This window comes from Squalius cephalus (genome assembly GCF_949319135.1).
Source record: "Squalius cephalus genome assembly, chromosome: 17".
Taxonomy (NCBI): Eukaryota; Metazoa; Chordata; class Actinopteri; order Cypriniformes; family Leuciscidae; genus Squalius; species Squalius cephalus.
In genome coordinates, this window is record NC_137138.1 from 33,556,328 (window position 1) to 33,571,921 (window position 15,594).

Consider the following 15,594-nt stretch of genomic DNA (forward strand, 5'->3'; position numbering starts at 1 on the left):
TCTGTTTATTTAAAGCTTTAAAATTATGATTTTTTTCTTTCAGAGACTTTTAATTTCCAGCAGGTGTATTTAATGAGCTTTTACTTTGTCACTACAACAATATGTAGTGTTGGATTTGGGGACATCCATCCATTTGTAGCTTCATCGGTAAGTATCATAGCAGTCAAATATTAGATGAATTTCACTAAGACATGTAGGTGACGTTTCACCCATAAAGTAAAAGCAATCAATCAATCAATACATACATACATACATATGAATAATACATTAATAATAATAATAATAATAATTTTGCTTTAAAAAGAAACACATTTATATATATTTTTTAAAGGGGTCATATAATGCCATTTTTGTACAAGCTAATATGATTCTTTAGGGTCTAAATTAAAAGTTTGTAATGTACTTTAATTAAAAATTCTCATTAGTATTGTAAGAAAACACTGCGTCTTTAGCGGTTCGGATTTAGGAACATCAAAATGACTGCTCTGTTCCTTATTGCACCCAAGAACAGAACACCACAATCGCTTAGATGCTATTCTGCTCATAGACAGTTCTCCAGCGTATCAACAATGACGCGCAGACTATGATTGACAGCTCGCTCACGAGCGAGGGCTGTCAATCAACAATCGTGACGTCACAAGATCGAACGGCTTGATTTGAGACAGGGAAAACCTTTAAGATGATTAAAAAAAAAACACTGGATGGATTTTAATCATTTTATGATGGTTGTGTACAGGCACTGCCAACACACATTTCAGTACAATCAACTTGTAAAAGTGGATGTACCATTATATGACCCCTTTAAGAAAAATACATCCCTCCCCCGAAACCTTTTCTTTCTTTCTTTCTTTCTTTCTTTCTTTCTTTCTTTGCTTTCTTTATGCATCTCCAGCCACTGACTTTTCTTTGTGCATAAACAACATTTTCAGAAATTTCTGATGATTTTCCTCATGATTGCTGCGGCACTGTATTGTGGCTGCTTGTCAGGCACTGTAACTGCTATGCTGGCGAACACAGATGCTATGAGAGCTGCTTATACAGAGAAAACTGATAGCATGAAATTGTTCTTGAAGGTATTTATTTTCAGTCTGTTTATTAAAGGGTTAGTTCACCCAAAAATGAAAATTCTGTCAGTAATTACTCACCCTCATGTTGTTCCAACCCCGTAAGACCTTCGTTCATCTTCGGGAACACAAATTAAGATATTTTTGATGAAATCTGACAGCTGGATCACTCCTCCATAGGCTTCTAAGGGACTGAAACTTGCTGGCCCAGAAAAGTTATTAAAGAGATCGTTAATATAGTCCACGTAACTACAGTGGCTCAATCTTAAGTATATCAAACGACGAGAATACTTTTTGTGCGCAAAAAAACCCAAAAATAACGACTTTATTCCTCTATTCATTTCATTCTCTCTGGGCCTCGAGTTGGTTCACGTAGTGTTTTTTTCGCAGCGCGTCAGTGTTGTACGTCACACGCATCACACACATGACCGGCGTCGGCCAATAGTGAGCCTACGTGGTGACGTGCAACACAGACGCGCTGCGCAAAAACACTACGTGAACCAACTCGAGGCCCAGATAGAAGGAAATGAAAAGTGGAATGAAGTCATTATTTTTGTTGTTTTTTGCGCACAAAAAGTATTCTCGTCGCTTTATAAACTTAAGATTTAGATTTCATCAAAAATATCTTAATTTGTGTTCCGAAGATGAACGAATGTCTTACGGGGTTGGAACAACATGAGGGTGAGTAATTACTGACAGAATTTTCATTTTTGGGTGAACTAACCCTTTAAAGATACAAAAAAAAATATATATTAAATATGGATAAAAGAAATTCCTTTTGTTGATAACTAATGTATCGTTTAATTAAAATACAATCAGTCTTTTTTATTTTTTTATTTAGCTGTAATGGCAAAGCCTTATTTTCAGCAATCATTGATCCAATTTATTTAGAACAATATGTGTTGTATAATCTTTCAGAGATGCTTCTAATGTGCTTTTTTGGTCACTAAGGAACATTCCTTATTATCAGCAATGATGAAATGATTGTGCTGCTTAAGGAAGTCTGGAAACAGCAGTGCTGTTTATGCCATGTGCATTTCTAGCAAATCACTTCATTTTCGAGTTGTATTTCGGTATAAAAATGGCTAAACAGAAACACATCCACGTTGCATGGGATTCTATGATGAACAGAGATTTTGAATACAGTATTTATATAAAATGGAAATAGTTATTTGTTACATTATAAATGTCTTTGGAGTGACTTTTGATCAATGTAATTCTTTGTAGTCAAATGAAATTCTTCCAAATGATGTCTCGGAATGTTAGTGTAATATGTGTTTTGTATTAAATCACTTTCCCTCCTTTTTTTAAGAGCCACAAAATAACCGGGGCTTTATATGACAAAGTAATTGGATTTTACACATTCCGATGGGCGTACACAAAAGGATTTGATCAGGATAAACTGTCTGAGTATTTGCCCTCTTCACTAGTCAGTGATATTTCAACAGTTCTTTATGCTGATTTTATAGCAAAGGTAAAATATGTTCTTGGCTATTACTAACATAACAATGACTGTAGAATGCCACATTCATTCTGTAAATGCATCATCTCTTTTTCTAGCTGTTCGGTCAAAAAATCCCGAGGAAGTCAACAAACGCGTCTGAGAGATGTCATCTGTCTAATGTGGCAATCGATAAAGCAGGGAAACTCTATGTAATAACATTATTGACAACTTCATTTGCTCGATCTTGTGCATGTGTTGCTATTTTTACTTTTGGTTTAGAATTAAATACATGTTGAATTGGCTGATTATTTTAATAGGCTAAAACACTCTGACTTACAAGGTGTTGTTTACAGGGGCCATTGTTTGAGAAGATCTTAACAAAGGAGTCTCTGGAGCAATTAGAATCTGATGGATGCTTCATTCGCTTATTAGCCAGTAGTATGTCACAATGCCTGTACAGAACTGGTGACGTCATATATAGGCAAGATGACATTGGATCAGAGGTAATTATCATTAATATTATTCATATTTATGAAGGGCATAAATGCAAACAGATAGTTAGGTACTGTGGATCTATAGAGCCACAAAACTTTGATTTCTATGTTTAAATATACATGTAAAATGATGTTCTTTTCCCCTAATGTTTAATGTCATATGAAATTTTGCAGTAGGTCATTTTGAATGAATTTCTTGCAAGCATTATGAAAAGTTAACGGAAACTTGAGACGTTGACCTCTGATTGCTGTTATGTTCATAGTGTCAAGCTGAACTCACTAAGATCAAGAGCATTGGAAACATGTGCATCTGAAAACTTTCATTTTATATAAACATTTTTGACTGTCCATAATATGAGCCTGAAAGTGTAACAGAGCATGCTTATTATTATGTTTTAAAATTGCACTTTGTTTTTTTTGTTTTTTAGATGTATTTCATCCAAAAGGGAGAAGTGGGGGTTTTATCAAATGATGAATCAGCCGTTCTTTTCAAACTAAAACCTGGACATTGTTTTGGTGAGAGAAGTTTGCTGTTAGGAGAACCAAGACCTGCCACAGCAAGGTTAATATTGCTTTTATTTATTTCATGTTAGTTAGTTAGTTAGTTAGTTAGTAGTACATTGAGTATGTTGGTATGTCTGGATAATGAGATGGGTTTATAGTGTACGTGCCGAACACATCTTTCCACACGCATGGACATAGGACTATACTTTGAAAGGCTTGCAATGCTCAACTGTGCGCGAGATGGAGCAGAAGATGGAAAATTAAGTATACCCGGGCCTTAACTGTGTGCTTTATGCCAATGAGTTCCACAGGGGAAAGAAGGGTGTGTCTCCCCTCTGATGCCAGCAACCAATCACAGCACTCGAATGGAGAAGCGCCACATTGCAATCTCGTACTCATCAGAAAGGGATAAAGGTACCTTTGCAACAGACACTCCTTGTTCTGAGTCTCTGGCCTGTTAAGGTGAGACAACAACAGATACAACACCGTTCTGGGTCTCAGTCCTGTAAGGAGAGAGATTAACAGTTACGCTGTCCTGAGTCTCCAGCCTGTAAAGGTGAGGCAGAGACAGGTACCCTGCTCTGAACCTCCGGTCTGTGAGGAAAGAGACATTAACAAACACTGCATTCAGAGTCTGTTGAGTGAGACAGTAACAACTGCAGCACATTTTGAGTCCCCATGCCAGAGAGACAAAAGCGGATTGACTAGTCTGAATCTCTAGCCCAGAGACGCAAAAGGCATACAGAGACATTTGCAATAAGGTTAAGCTCAAGAGAGCAAACCTTCACTTTAAGGTAACTTCGTCTGCATGTTCCAGATTGTTAAGGACCTTCTGCACCTACTTCAAGGCCTCATCTGCGTGTCCCAGATTTTAGGACCCTTTTGGTGCTTCAGGAGATCAGCATGCCACAGAGCTTCGTGTTCAAGGCTTTCGAAATGGATTGTTACCCAGCACAACCAGTGGAAAATGTCACCACCATCGGACTGCTCACTCGACCACGTGGAACATAAATATCACTTAACAAACCTCTTTCCAGAGACCTTGGCATTGTTGTAAATTATCAGTCAGGGCTCCAGACTAACTTTTTTTATTAGGAGCGCAAGCAGAAAATTTAGGGGCACACCTTCACATTTTCCCCCTAAATAACTATTACAGACAAATGCTTTGATAATAAATAGACTTAACGTACAGAAATTATGCTGCAGTTTTATTTTAAGATCACAGGGCTCCAGACTAACATCTGAGGGCAGCGGCACTAAGTTCTACAGAAAGTGTTTGGTAGCACTGTGGGATGACAAAGCACTGAGCTTAATTTGAGGTGTATAGATAAAGTTAACTTTAATTATTATCATTCATAATGTCTTAATATTAATTCAAAAGCAAAATGAGTGACAAAATAGATATTAGGGAGTGAAAATAGCCAATAAGCGCCCTCAGCAGCTATGTTTACAATGGTAATTTAATTTTATGGTAATTTTAAATAAGTGTGAGTTTTCCTACTTCTTTTCAGTTCAGTTTTATAAATAGAGACAATCTTTAAAGGATGAACAAAAATGTTTTGGTCAACACATTAAAAATAACATTTAAATATGATATAGTTTTGAAGTGCTGGAAAAAGATGTACGCTACTTTTGTAACTATAGTATACCATAGTTATAGTTATGCCTGGTTCAGATTACACAATTTTTTTGTATGTTACGATAGTCACTGTGTCAGATTACACGATTTTGACTCCTAAAAATCTTGTCATGTCGTGGACAAGAAACATGTCAGACTACACGTTGCTTTACGATCAGTCATCGCGAGCCGTCTCACACACACATTCACTCGCACATATATGTACACGCGCACTCACTCACATACACGCACTCACACACTCACCACGCTCTCACTCACACACTCACTCATCACTCACTCTCGCTTGCGCACGCACACACACACTCACTCACTCACTCGCGCACACACTCTCTCACTCACTCTCGCTCGCTCACTCACTCACTCACTCACTCGCACACACACACACACACACACACACACACACTCATTCACTCTTGACAGAACCCGTCATGGAGGACCGTTAAAAAATTAAACATGCTAGTCTTTTTGTCATGATGTCATAAAGCATCGCAGACGCGACGTCGGTTGTCGCCCACTATGACACACTATACGAGATGAAATTTACTGGTCGCACATGTGCGACTGGATGTAAAATTCAGTCGCACACTCTCAAATTTTGGTCGCAGTCTGGAGCCCTGTCAGTATATGATTTTCTGTTATTCATTAGAAGTAATATAGCTGATGTTAGTTAAGACAAATAAACAAAAGATTATTTGTTATTTATCTTAAGATAACAAGGACATTTTTATGTCTTCAAACTTAATGAATAAGTTGGGTAGCTGGGGCTGTTAAAGCTTTCCGCTGAGAAGTGTGGCTGTGTGCACAGACTCTTATTGATTCTCCCAAAGACTGTAAATGAAGCTTACAACTGAAAATTGGCTAGTCAGACACTAGCCTTCAGGAAATGCTAAACGGACAATGGATATAAACTAGAAATATAATGAAAAACTTTGCCAATTTGCTGTATGTGTAGTAGAGGGTGACACGGGAGTGGATTTTCAAACCTGTCCCGTCCCACTCCCACAAAAAAAAATCCTGTCCCGTCCCAATCCCACGAAAAAACATCCAATCCCATCCCAATCCCAGAAGAATGACTCCTATTCCCTCCCACTCCCGTGTTGTGTTTTTTTGACTAGAATCTGTCAGTTACAGTAAAAAAAATACAGTACAGATAGTGGTCTTCACTATTTTTTTTCATGAGAGCCGCACTGATAGTACAAAGTCAGTAGTAGAGCCATTTTACCGCAAAGCATAAAAAGTTACATCCAGTCATTAGTCGGGGAGCCAAAGTCTCAAAAGCTCAATAAAATGGGTTGAACCTGACATGGTCTGTCATACTTTTTATTTGTGTTTTTTCTGTTAACTTTGACCCTAAGAACCAATAATTGGAGGGTCTGCTCTGCCGGAAATATCGCGAAAAAAAATTGTGGCCATTTTAGTGTATGCACCCTTTATTTTTTATCAGAAAAATGTGAAAAATGATTTTTTTCCCTCAAATCCTCAGTGGGTTTGGTAGGCTGTCAATAAATGCATTCCAGATACAAAGAACACATTTGCTGACAACATCCACTGAAAAAATAACTCTTAACCCTTTAGGCGCCAAGTTTTTTTTTTGAAAAAATGCTGGATTTTGACATCAACATTTCAAAAGCTTGTGGATTGAAAGGATCTTAAATATAGAGATCTACTGTAAATTAGAAAAATGTTGGGGATGACTGAAAGTTTATGTGGGGTGTAAATATACTAATCTAATTGGCATATTATGACGTCATCAGGGGGCGGCCCTCTTGAATTTCATAATATTCAGGAAATAGTAGATATTGAACTGATGTTTGAACTTATTTGCATGTTTTATTTTTATTTATCCTCATTCCAAATGATGAGAAAAGAGGAAACCAACAATAACAGGAGAAAGTACTAAATTATTACTATACTATATAGTAAAACGCATGTGAACAGTAGCCTACTTTTTGATCAGTTCATCAGTAATATTCAGGAAATAGTAGATATTGAATTGATGTTGGAATTTATTTACATAAGAGGAAACCAACAATAAAATAGGAGAAAGTACTAAATTATTACTATATTACAATACTTTAGTAGTAAAACACATGTGAACAGTAGCCTACTTTTGGATCAGTTCATCAGTAATATTCAGGAAAAAATATATATGGAGTGGTTTTTTTTTTTTTTTTTTTTTGTCTTTTTATCCTCATTCCAAATGATCAGGAAAAGAGTACACTAAGCTTACGTCCACCCCTGCCATCCCCGTTGGGCAAATGGTCAAAATGATCTGTTTGTGCTTCGTGAACACTCGCACCTTGCACGGCGGCACCATTGCGCGGCAAAGATGTACCGGGAGATGCGCGCGCGGCAAAGATGTACCGGGAGATGCGCGCGCGGCACCATTGCGCGGCAAAGATGTACTGGGAGAAGCGCGGGCGGTACCATTGCGCGGCAAAGATGTACCGGGAGAAGCGCGGGCGGCACCATTGCGCGGCAAAGATGTACCAGGAGAAGCGCGATCATTAGACGGCTGATCGTCATTTCCGAAAGGCAAATATTCCTCTTCAGAGTCAGAATCGGTGAATAACATTTGAACACATCCTCACGGACCACAGTACAAGTTTTTATTAGCCATTTTCTCTCACAAATCTCACAATTTACTCAGACGCTCTGAACTGAACTGCTTCCGCATCAATGACACGATGGCTCACTTGCTCTGCTGTTTCCTCCAACACTTTGAATAGGAACATGACGTCATTTTGGTCTTGAATCGAAGTATTACATGTCTGCCATCTAGTGGTAGGGAATACAAATGAGATATTACACCATATTAGGATCTACAGCCTGTTTTATTAAGTATGACGTCTTGTCGCAATTTTGCGACTTTGGCGCTTAGAGGGTTAAAACACATTTCTACATGATTTTGCATCAATTTAATGCAAAAAATTAGGCGTTTTCTCACTTTTTTCCAATATTTTCATCTTTACTTTATTGGCAATCAACTATTCCCCCAAGTTATGACATCAGTCAATATGTCATTCTTTTCACCAAACAGTATACTCATTCCACAGAAAAAATCATAAAAATCCAACCAAAATCAATGGATCTGTGATGATTTCACTAATAGTTGATCAGCAGGCTCAGAACCTCAATAGAATTGTAGGCTACTCTCAAAATTCCGAAAGACATGTAGTCCATGAGCCAGAGGGGTTGATCGGTATCATCGGGGGGGAAAATGCTACAGTATCATTGTTTTTTGGCAAGGTATACACCCCTAGTATTAGAAAAATCACGATAGCAGTGCAGGGGTGGTAGCGAAATCACTTTTTTCAGCTCATGAAGTTACTAACCCCCTAAGATAAATTCCGTTTTTGAAATCTGGTGTATATCTGGTTTAGGCTCATGCTAGGGATATTGTCAATATTCTATAATATGGTGCTTGGTATCGCTGGAAAGGGGACCTTTTAGGCTTTCATTTAAGCTCAGTACTGAATCTGTCTGACAAACACAGAGGTCACATGACTTCTTTAAACCAGAAATAACACACATTTTTTCACAATTTCCGCCTAAACTGTATGCTTTATTTTATCCCTGTGGCATGAAAGAACACCACGGACACAAAAGTCAACAACTTCAATACTCAAGGCACTCTGATGACTCAGAAAATGTATAATATACCCATACTATTTATTTGTGAGAGCCTTAAATTAGACTTGTGCAGCCAGCACAAGTCTTCAAAATAGAATAGAGCCAATAGAATGGACAAATAGAATACCCTATAGTCCAGGGCCCAATGTTGTAATAAAAACACTTGTAATTGGTGTAACAAAATGTTTCTATCATGTATTTTGATATTCACCCACTTTCAGTTAGAATGTCAGAAAGTAGCTCATGCACTGAATGTTGATGGATTTTGACAAGGTTTTGTCAGTTTTGTGAAAAGATTGTTGGAATCAATCGCTGTAAAAATCAAATATTGTCTATCCATTCTAAAAGTGCATCTATCCATTATAAAAGTCCATCTATCCATTATAAAAGTGCATCTATCCATCATAAAAGTGCATCTATCCATTATAAAAGTCCATCTATCCATTATAAAAGTGCATCTATCCATCATAAAGTGCATTTATCCATTCTAAAAGTGCATCTATCCATTCTAAAAGTGCATCTATCCATTATAAAAGTCCATCTATCCATTATAAAAGTGCATCTATTCATCATAAAAGTGCATCTATCCATTATAAAAGTGCATCTGTCCATTATAAAAGTCCATCTCTTCATCATAAAAGTCCATCTCTCCATCATAAAAGTCCATCTATCCATTCTAAAAGTCCATCTCTCCATTATAAAAGTGCATCTATCCATCATAAAAGTGCATTTATCCATTATAAAAGTGCATCTATCATCATAAAAGTGCATTTATCCATTATAAAAGTGCATCTATCCATCATAAAAGTGCATTTATCCATTATAAAAGTGCATCTATCATCATAAAAGTCCATCTCTCCATTATAAAAGTGCATCTATCCATCATAAAAGTGCATTTATCCATTATAAAAGTGCATATATCCATCATAAAAGTGCATCTGTCCATTATAAAAGTCCATCTATCCATCATAAAAGTGCATCTATCCATTATAAAAGTCCATCTATCCATTATAAAAGTGCATCTATCCATTATACAAGTGCATATATCCATCATAAAAGTCCATCTATCTATTATAAAAGTCCATCTCTCCATTATAAAAGTGCATCTATCCATCATAAAAGTGCATCTATCCATGATAAAAGTGCATCTGTCCATTATAAAAGTGCATCTATCCATCATAAAAGTGCATCTATCCATTATAAAAGAGCATCTCTTCATCATAAAAGTGCATGTCTTCATGTTCATTTTATGAAGTATACTTAAGTAATTTTCAAGTATATTTTTAAGTATACTTTATGTAGTAAGTATACTAATATCAATGTGTACTTGTAGTAAACTTGTGTACTATTTCAATACTGCTTGGGACTAAATTGGCTCACTTTTCGTATTTTTAGTATTTGTAAGAGTAGTAAACTAAGTACACAACTAGGTTTCTCATTTGTAATGCATCTGTACTACAAGTGAACTTATAAGTATACTAGTAGTTTACTGTTTTAATACAAGTAGTACATTTTTTAGTTTATGAAAGTACACACTAGGGATGCAAATTATCGATTAATTCATTAATCATTCATTGATTGACCTTATCGATCGATTAACGATTAACTGATAAGCGGCTATTTTCCTGAGAATGTAAATTTCTCACGGTATCAATAGTGTCTTTAACATAAAAAGCAAAATATTGCTTATAGGCTACTGAATAAAAATGCATGTTATATTGCTCAATTGATGTTTTATTGTAACAGTTGGGATACGGTACAGATAATGGCATTTATGTAGTTTAACAAAATAAATTATGCACAGAAAATTAAAATAGACCTACATAAAAATAATTGTGCACTGGCTCACCTGTTGCATGTGAAACATTAAGCAACATAAAATAAATTTTAAATAAAAATCTACATGGGTAGGCTTAGCCTACAATATTAAGCCTAATAATCTATCTGGTAAACTACTTGAATGAAAAACTTGAAACAGTAGCAGCAGCAGCACTTATAATCCCCCTTGGTCTGAGAAAGGTATAAGATTACTAGACCTGGAAACTTCAAATATAGAACTGGTGACAGTAAAATTAGAGGGCGTCCCTCGTTTACACTGTCAGTGAAATGTGACCAAATTCCGATTTTTTGCTCGCATGTGACACAGATCCGATGTGTTCTATGACAGTGTAAACAGGAAAAAAACGCATGCATTCGGATATATCGAGATCGGTTTCAGGCCTCATTCATATGTGGAAATAAATCGGATATGTGCCAATGCGACTGTCATGTAAACAGGCAGGTCGGATTTTCTGAGGCATTAGGCAACGTCTCCGCGGTTTAATGACGAGAGAAACCCCAACGCGCGTCTGCAAAGGGACGGATGGCCAGACGAAACGTTGTGTCGTCGTAGGAGAGGAATGTGGACAAACGTTGAGTTGACACACAACATATTGTTGTACACAACAAAATTTCGGACCCACCGCTCCTCGTTAAAGCCAATATTTAAAGCGAGTATGCTCCCACCAGTCCTGAGATCTCTCTCACACACAATAACTGAAGCATATGCGCAATGGTGGCACTTTTCGTCCTCCTTCGCCTCAAATTTGAAATGCTCCCACACTCCACTCCGTTTTGACCGCCTCATGTTTGGTTTCTTTTTTGCCGCCTCAGGTTTATGTCGGGTCTCTCGCCGCCCGCGAGAATCTCGTGTCACGTTCGCAATGTTCAATTAGCTGACAATTAATTTAATTTAATCGAGTAAATTCTTGTCGACAATTAATCGATAATCGATTAACCGTTTACATCCCTAGTACACACTGATGTGTACTCTCAGTAAACTACTAGTTTCGTAGTTTATACTGCAAGTGTACTTGTAAGTTTTCTTTAAGTAAACATAACATTATACTTTGCACTTAACATGTAACATTATTATTTTTGCACTTGAAAAATACGTTTAACTGTACTTTAATTTTAAAAACATGTTATTAGCTTCATGCATCCTTTTTTAATCTTAACACTTGAATGTCAGTAAGTTTCATAAAGAAAGGCAACATTTTAAACAAAAAAGTAGAATTAGAGTAAATTGATATACACGACCAGTAGACTAGCCTCCACAAAAATTCAGATATGCAGAATTAGAAACATATCTGTTTTATATCAATTTTCTAATCAATATTTTCAAACAATGTAAGTTTCATAAGACTGTATGTATATGAAAAAACTATGTAAAAAAAGTATATTTAATTGACTACTCAATCAAAAGAGTTAACACAACTACAAGACAATAATTCTTAATTATTCTTTTAAGCAGGGTTCACCAATCTCGGTCCTGGAGGGCCGCTGTTCTGCAGAGTTTAGCTCCAACCCCAATTAAACACACCTGAACCAGCTAATCAAGGTCTCACTAGGTATACTAGAAACTTTCAAACAGGTGTGTTGGACCCGGTTGGAGCTAAACTCTGCAGGACAGCGGCCCTCCAGGACCGAGATTGGTGAACCCTGCTTTTAAGTATATCTGGATCAAAAGATTGAGTTCAAGTACAGGCCAAATATACCTGGGCCCATATTCATAAAGAATCTTAATGCAAAGAGTAGCTCCTAGTGACAAAATTCTAAGAAAATTCTTCGAAATGTGGCCGTTTACTCTTAAAATTAAAGAAAAAATCCCAGTGAAGAAAAAAGTAATTCAGAAAGCATCTTAACCCTTAAAAGAGGTCTTAAGGTCAAAATTGTTAGGAGCACGGATGAGGACTTTTAAGAGGCTGAAGAGTTTCTTCAGCAGAGGAGAACATGGCAGAAAGACGAAGGAGAAGAAATGTGTTGCAGACAATGGATGACAGTGAGTTAATAAGGCGCTATAGATTAGATCGTGCAGGGATCATGTTTGTGACTGATCTTAGAGACGCGCTAACATCTCCGACAGCGCAGAAATGCAATAGCGCCAGAAATGAAAGTAATCACTACATTACGATATTTGGCAACTGGGAAAATGCAACAATGCAGCAGTGTGTAATGTACACAGTCGCATGTAATTTCAAAGTGAAGGCTTAGAATAGACCCTATACTTAAAATCACTATTTTTTTCCTTCTTGGACTACCAGCCAATCACAGTCTTCAAAAGATTGTGTCATACATAGCAACGGGGTCAGCCCCGCCTCCTCACTAAGATGAAAGTTTTTGTCTTTTCCTTGCTCAGAGTTGTTCTCAGATTGGCCCCGAATCGCTCTTAAGCTAAGACTCCTACGTAAAAGTTTTTAAAGGAGAACTCCGGTCAATTTTAACATTGAGCTCATTTTTTTTGTAAATTTGGAGTGCTGTTAATACAGAGAACAACGACAAAAATCGATGTTGCCTACACCGTGTTATCCTCTTTTTAAAATTTGCACCCTGTTGACTTCAATGGGGCAATATTTAAACCTGCTTTTAGCCTCTTAACATCCTTGATGTGTCATTACAAGTGCCCAGCCATGTGAGTGATTCCTTCAGAGTGAACACGGGTGAATCTGACTGCAGTAGATGTGAAAGATATGAATAAAAATGATAATAATTCAGCCAGCGCTCACATGGCTGTGCACTTGTAATGACAAATACATGATAGAAACATTTTGTTACACCAATTACAAGTGTTTTTATTACAGCATTTGGCCCTGGACTATAGGGTATTCTATTTGTCCATTCTATTGGCTCTATTCTATTTTGAAGACTTGTGCTGGCTGCACAAGTCTAATTTAAGGCTCTCACAAATAAATAGTATGGGTATATTATACATTTTCTGAGTCATCAGAGTGCCTTGAGTATTGAAGTTGTTGACTTTTGTGTCCGTGGTGTTCTTTCATGCCACAGGGATAAAATAAAGCATACAGTTTAGGCGGAAATTGTGAAAAAATGTGTGTTATTTCTGGTTTAAAGAAGTCATGTGACCTCTGTGTTTGTCAGACAGATTCAGTACTGGGCTTAAATGAAAGCCTAAAAGGTCCCCTTTCCAGCGATACCAAGCACCATATTATAGAATATTGACAATATCCCTAGCATGAGCCTAAACCAGATATACACCAGATTTCAAAAACGGAATTTATCTTAGGGGGTTAGTAACTTCATGAGCTGAAAAAAGTGATTTCGCTACCACCCCTGCACTGCTATCGTGATTTTTCTAATACTAGGGGTGTATACCTTGCCAAAAAACAATGATAGCATTTTCCCCCCCGATGATACCGATCAACCCCCCTGGCTCATGGACTACATGTCTTTCGGAATTTTGAGAGTAGCCTACAATTCTATTGAGGTTCTGAGCCTGCTGATCAACTATTAGTGAAATCATCACAGATCCATTGATTTTGGTTGGATTTTTATGATTTTTTCTGTGGAATGAGTATACTGTTTGGTGAAAAGAATGACATATTGACTGATGTCATAACTTGGGGGAATAGTTGATTGCCAATGAAGTAAAGATGAAATATTGGAAAAAAGTGAGAAAACGCCTATTTTTTTGCATTAAATTGATGCAAAATCATGTAGAAATGTGTTTTAAGAGTTATTTTTTCAGTGGATGTTGTCAGCAAATGTGTTCTTTGTATCTGGAATGCATTTATTGACAGCCTACCAAACCCACTGAGGATTTGAGGGAAAAAATCATTTTTCACATTTTTCTGATAAAAAATAAAGGGTGCATACACTAAAATGGCCACAATTTTTTTTCGCGATATTTCCGGCAGAGCAGACCCTCCAATTATTGGTTCTTAGGGTCAAAGTTAACAGAAAAAACACAAATAAAAAGTATGACAGACCATGTCAGGTTCAACCTATTTTTGAGACTTTGGCTCCCCGACTACAAATACCATGTCTGCTTATCAATCTGTCACAGTCAATATGTAATAAATACAAAAGGGTGAGGAAAAAAACAGTCTTCATGATTTACCAGTCAAATTTGTAACTGAAACAAGATGATTTCCCTTAATGAAAAAAAATAAAATAAAAAAGAGGATTTCCAGAATACATTCATCCCAGAATGACCTTAAGCAATTTTTTTCTACATTAGCCTATCATGCATCCACCCATCCAAGAAAGACCACCATAACTGGCATCTCCACAGAGACTGGATATGTTTACATGCACAACTTTTGTTTCATTCGGACTGAATTCATTTCGATTGATGAATCTGAATGTATTGTAGTTTACATGAACGCTAAACATCGTGATGTGATACATGATCGGTTTGATGTGCGCGTTTATAAGTCAAAAGATTCAAATCGGAATAGATTTTTTGTCATGCGCACACTGCACAAATATACAAAGTTTCCCACTGTTGTTGCTTAATAACCATTCTCATACATTTGTTCGTGATTTGTTTTAAACAGCAGACTTAATATTTATCCAATTCTGGTCATAATTTGGAGACTATGAACATATGAACCGTTGTGCCGCTGCTGTTTGAATTTATCACGCAGTAAAAATGCCCAAAACCAGTTGTTTTTGCCCAAAACCTTTGTCCTGCTCTACTTCACAGGTGCTGACTGAAAGGAGAATTATAGAATGACAGGACACTCATTTATATGACACTTTATTCATCAGGAGAACAGCTCGTTCAGTGCGTCATACGTCGTCTTTTCAGTTACGGTTTTCAATCGATCAAGTGTTTACATGTTCTCTCGATAAACCACCCCTTTCAATCCGATCAAAATGTTTTAATGTTTTAATGTTTTTATGAAATATCTGTAGTGACTGCATGATCATATCACCATATTTTTTACCGCCATGCGAGCCACAAATTAAAGTTGGCGAGCCACGATGCTCGCGAGCCGCGCAATGAGTAACACTCAGCATAGCACAGTTTATGTT

At 36.9% G+C, this 15,594-nt stretch overlaps 1 protein-coding gene across 3 annotated transcripts in view; it reads left to right on the top strand.

Annotated features, from left to right (window-relative positions):
- cngk (cyclic nucleotide-gated potassium channel) overlaps positions 1–15,594 on the top strand; it is a 151,016-nt gene that overhangs the window by 113,113 nt on the left and 22,309 nt on the right. For 2 of the 3 annotated variants that reach the window (XM_079847067.1, XM_079847069.1), the window contains 6 exons: positions 44–147; positions 930–1,073; positions 2,377–2,538; positions 2,625–2,717; positions 2,862–3,011; positions 3,431–3,564. In XM_079847067.1, the coding sequence (XP_079703193.1) occupies positions 44–147; positions 930–1,073; positions 2,377–2,538; positions 2,625–2,717; positions 2,862–3,011; positions 3,431–3,564 (787 nt within the window). The remainder of the gene's footprint in view (positions 1–43; positions 148–929; positions 1,074–2,376; positions 2,539–2,624; positions 2,718–2,861; positions 3,012–3,430; positions 3,565–15,594) is intronic. The other variant, XM_079847068.1, reaches the window with a different exon arrangement.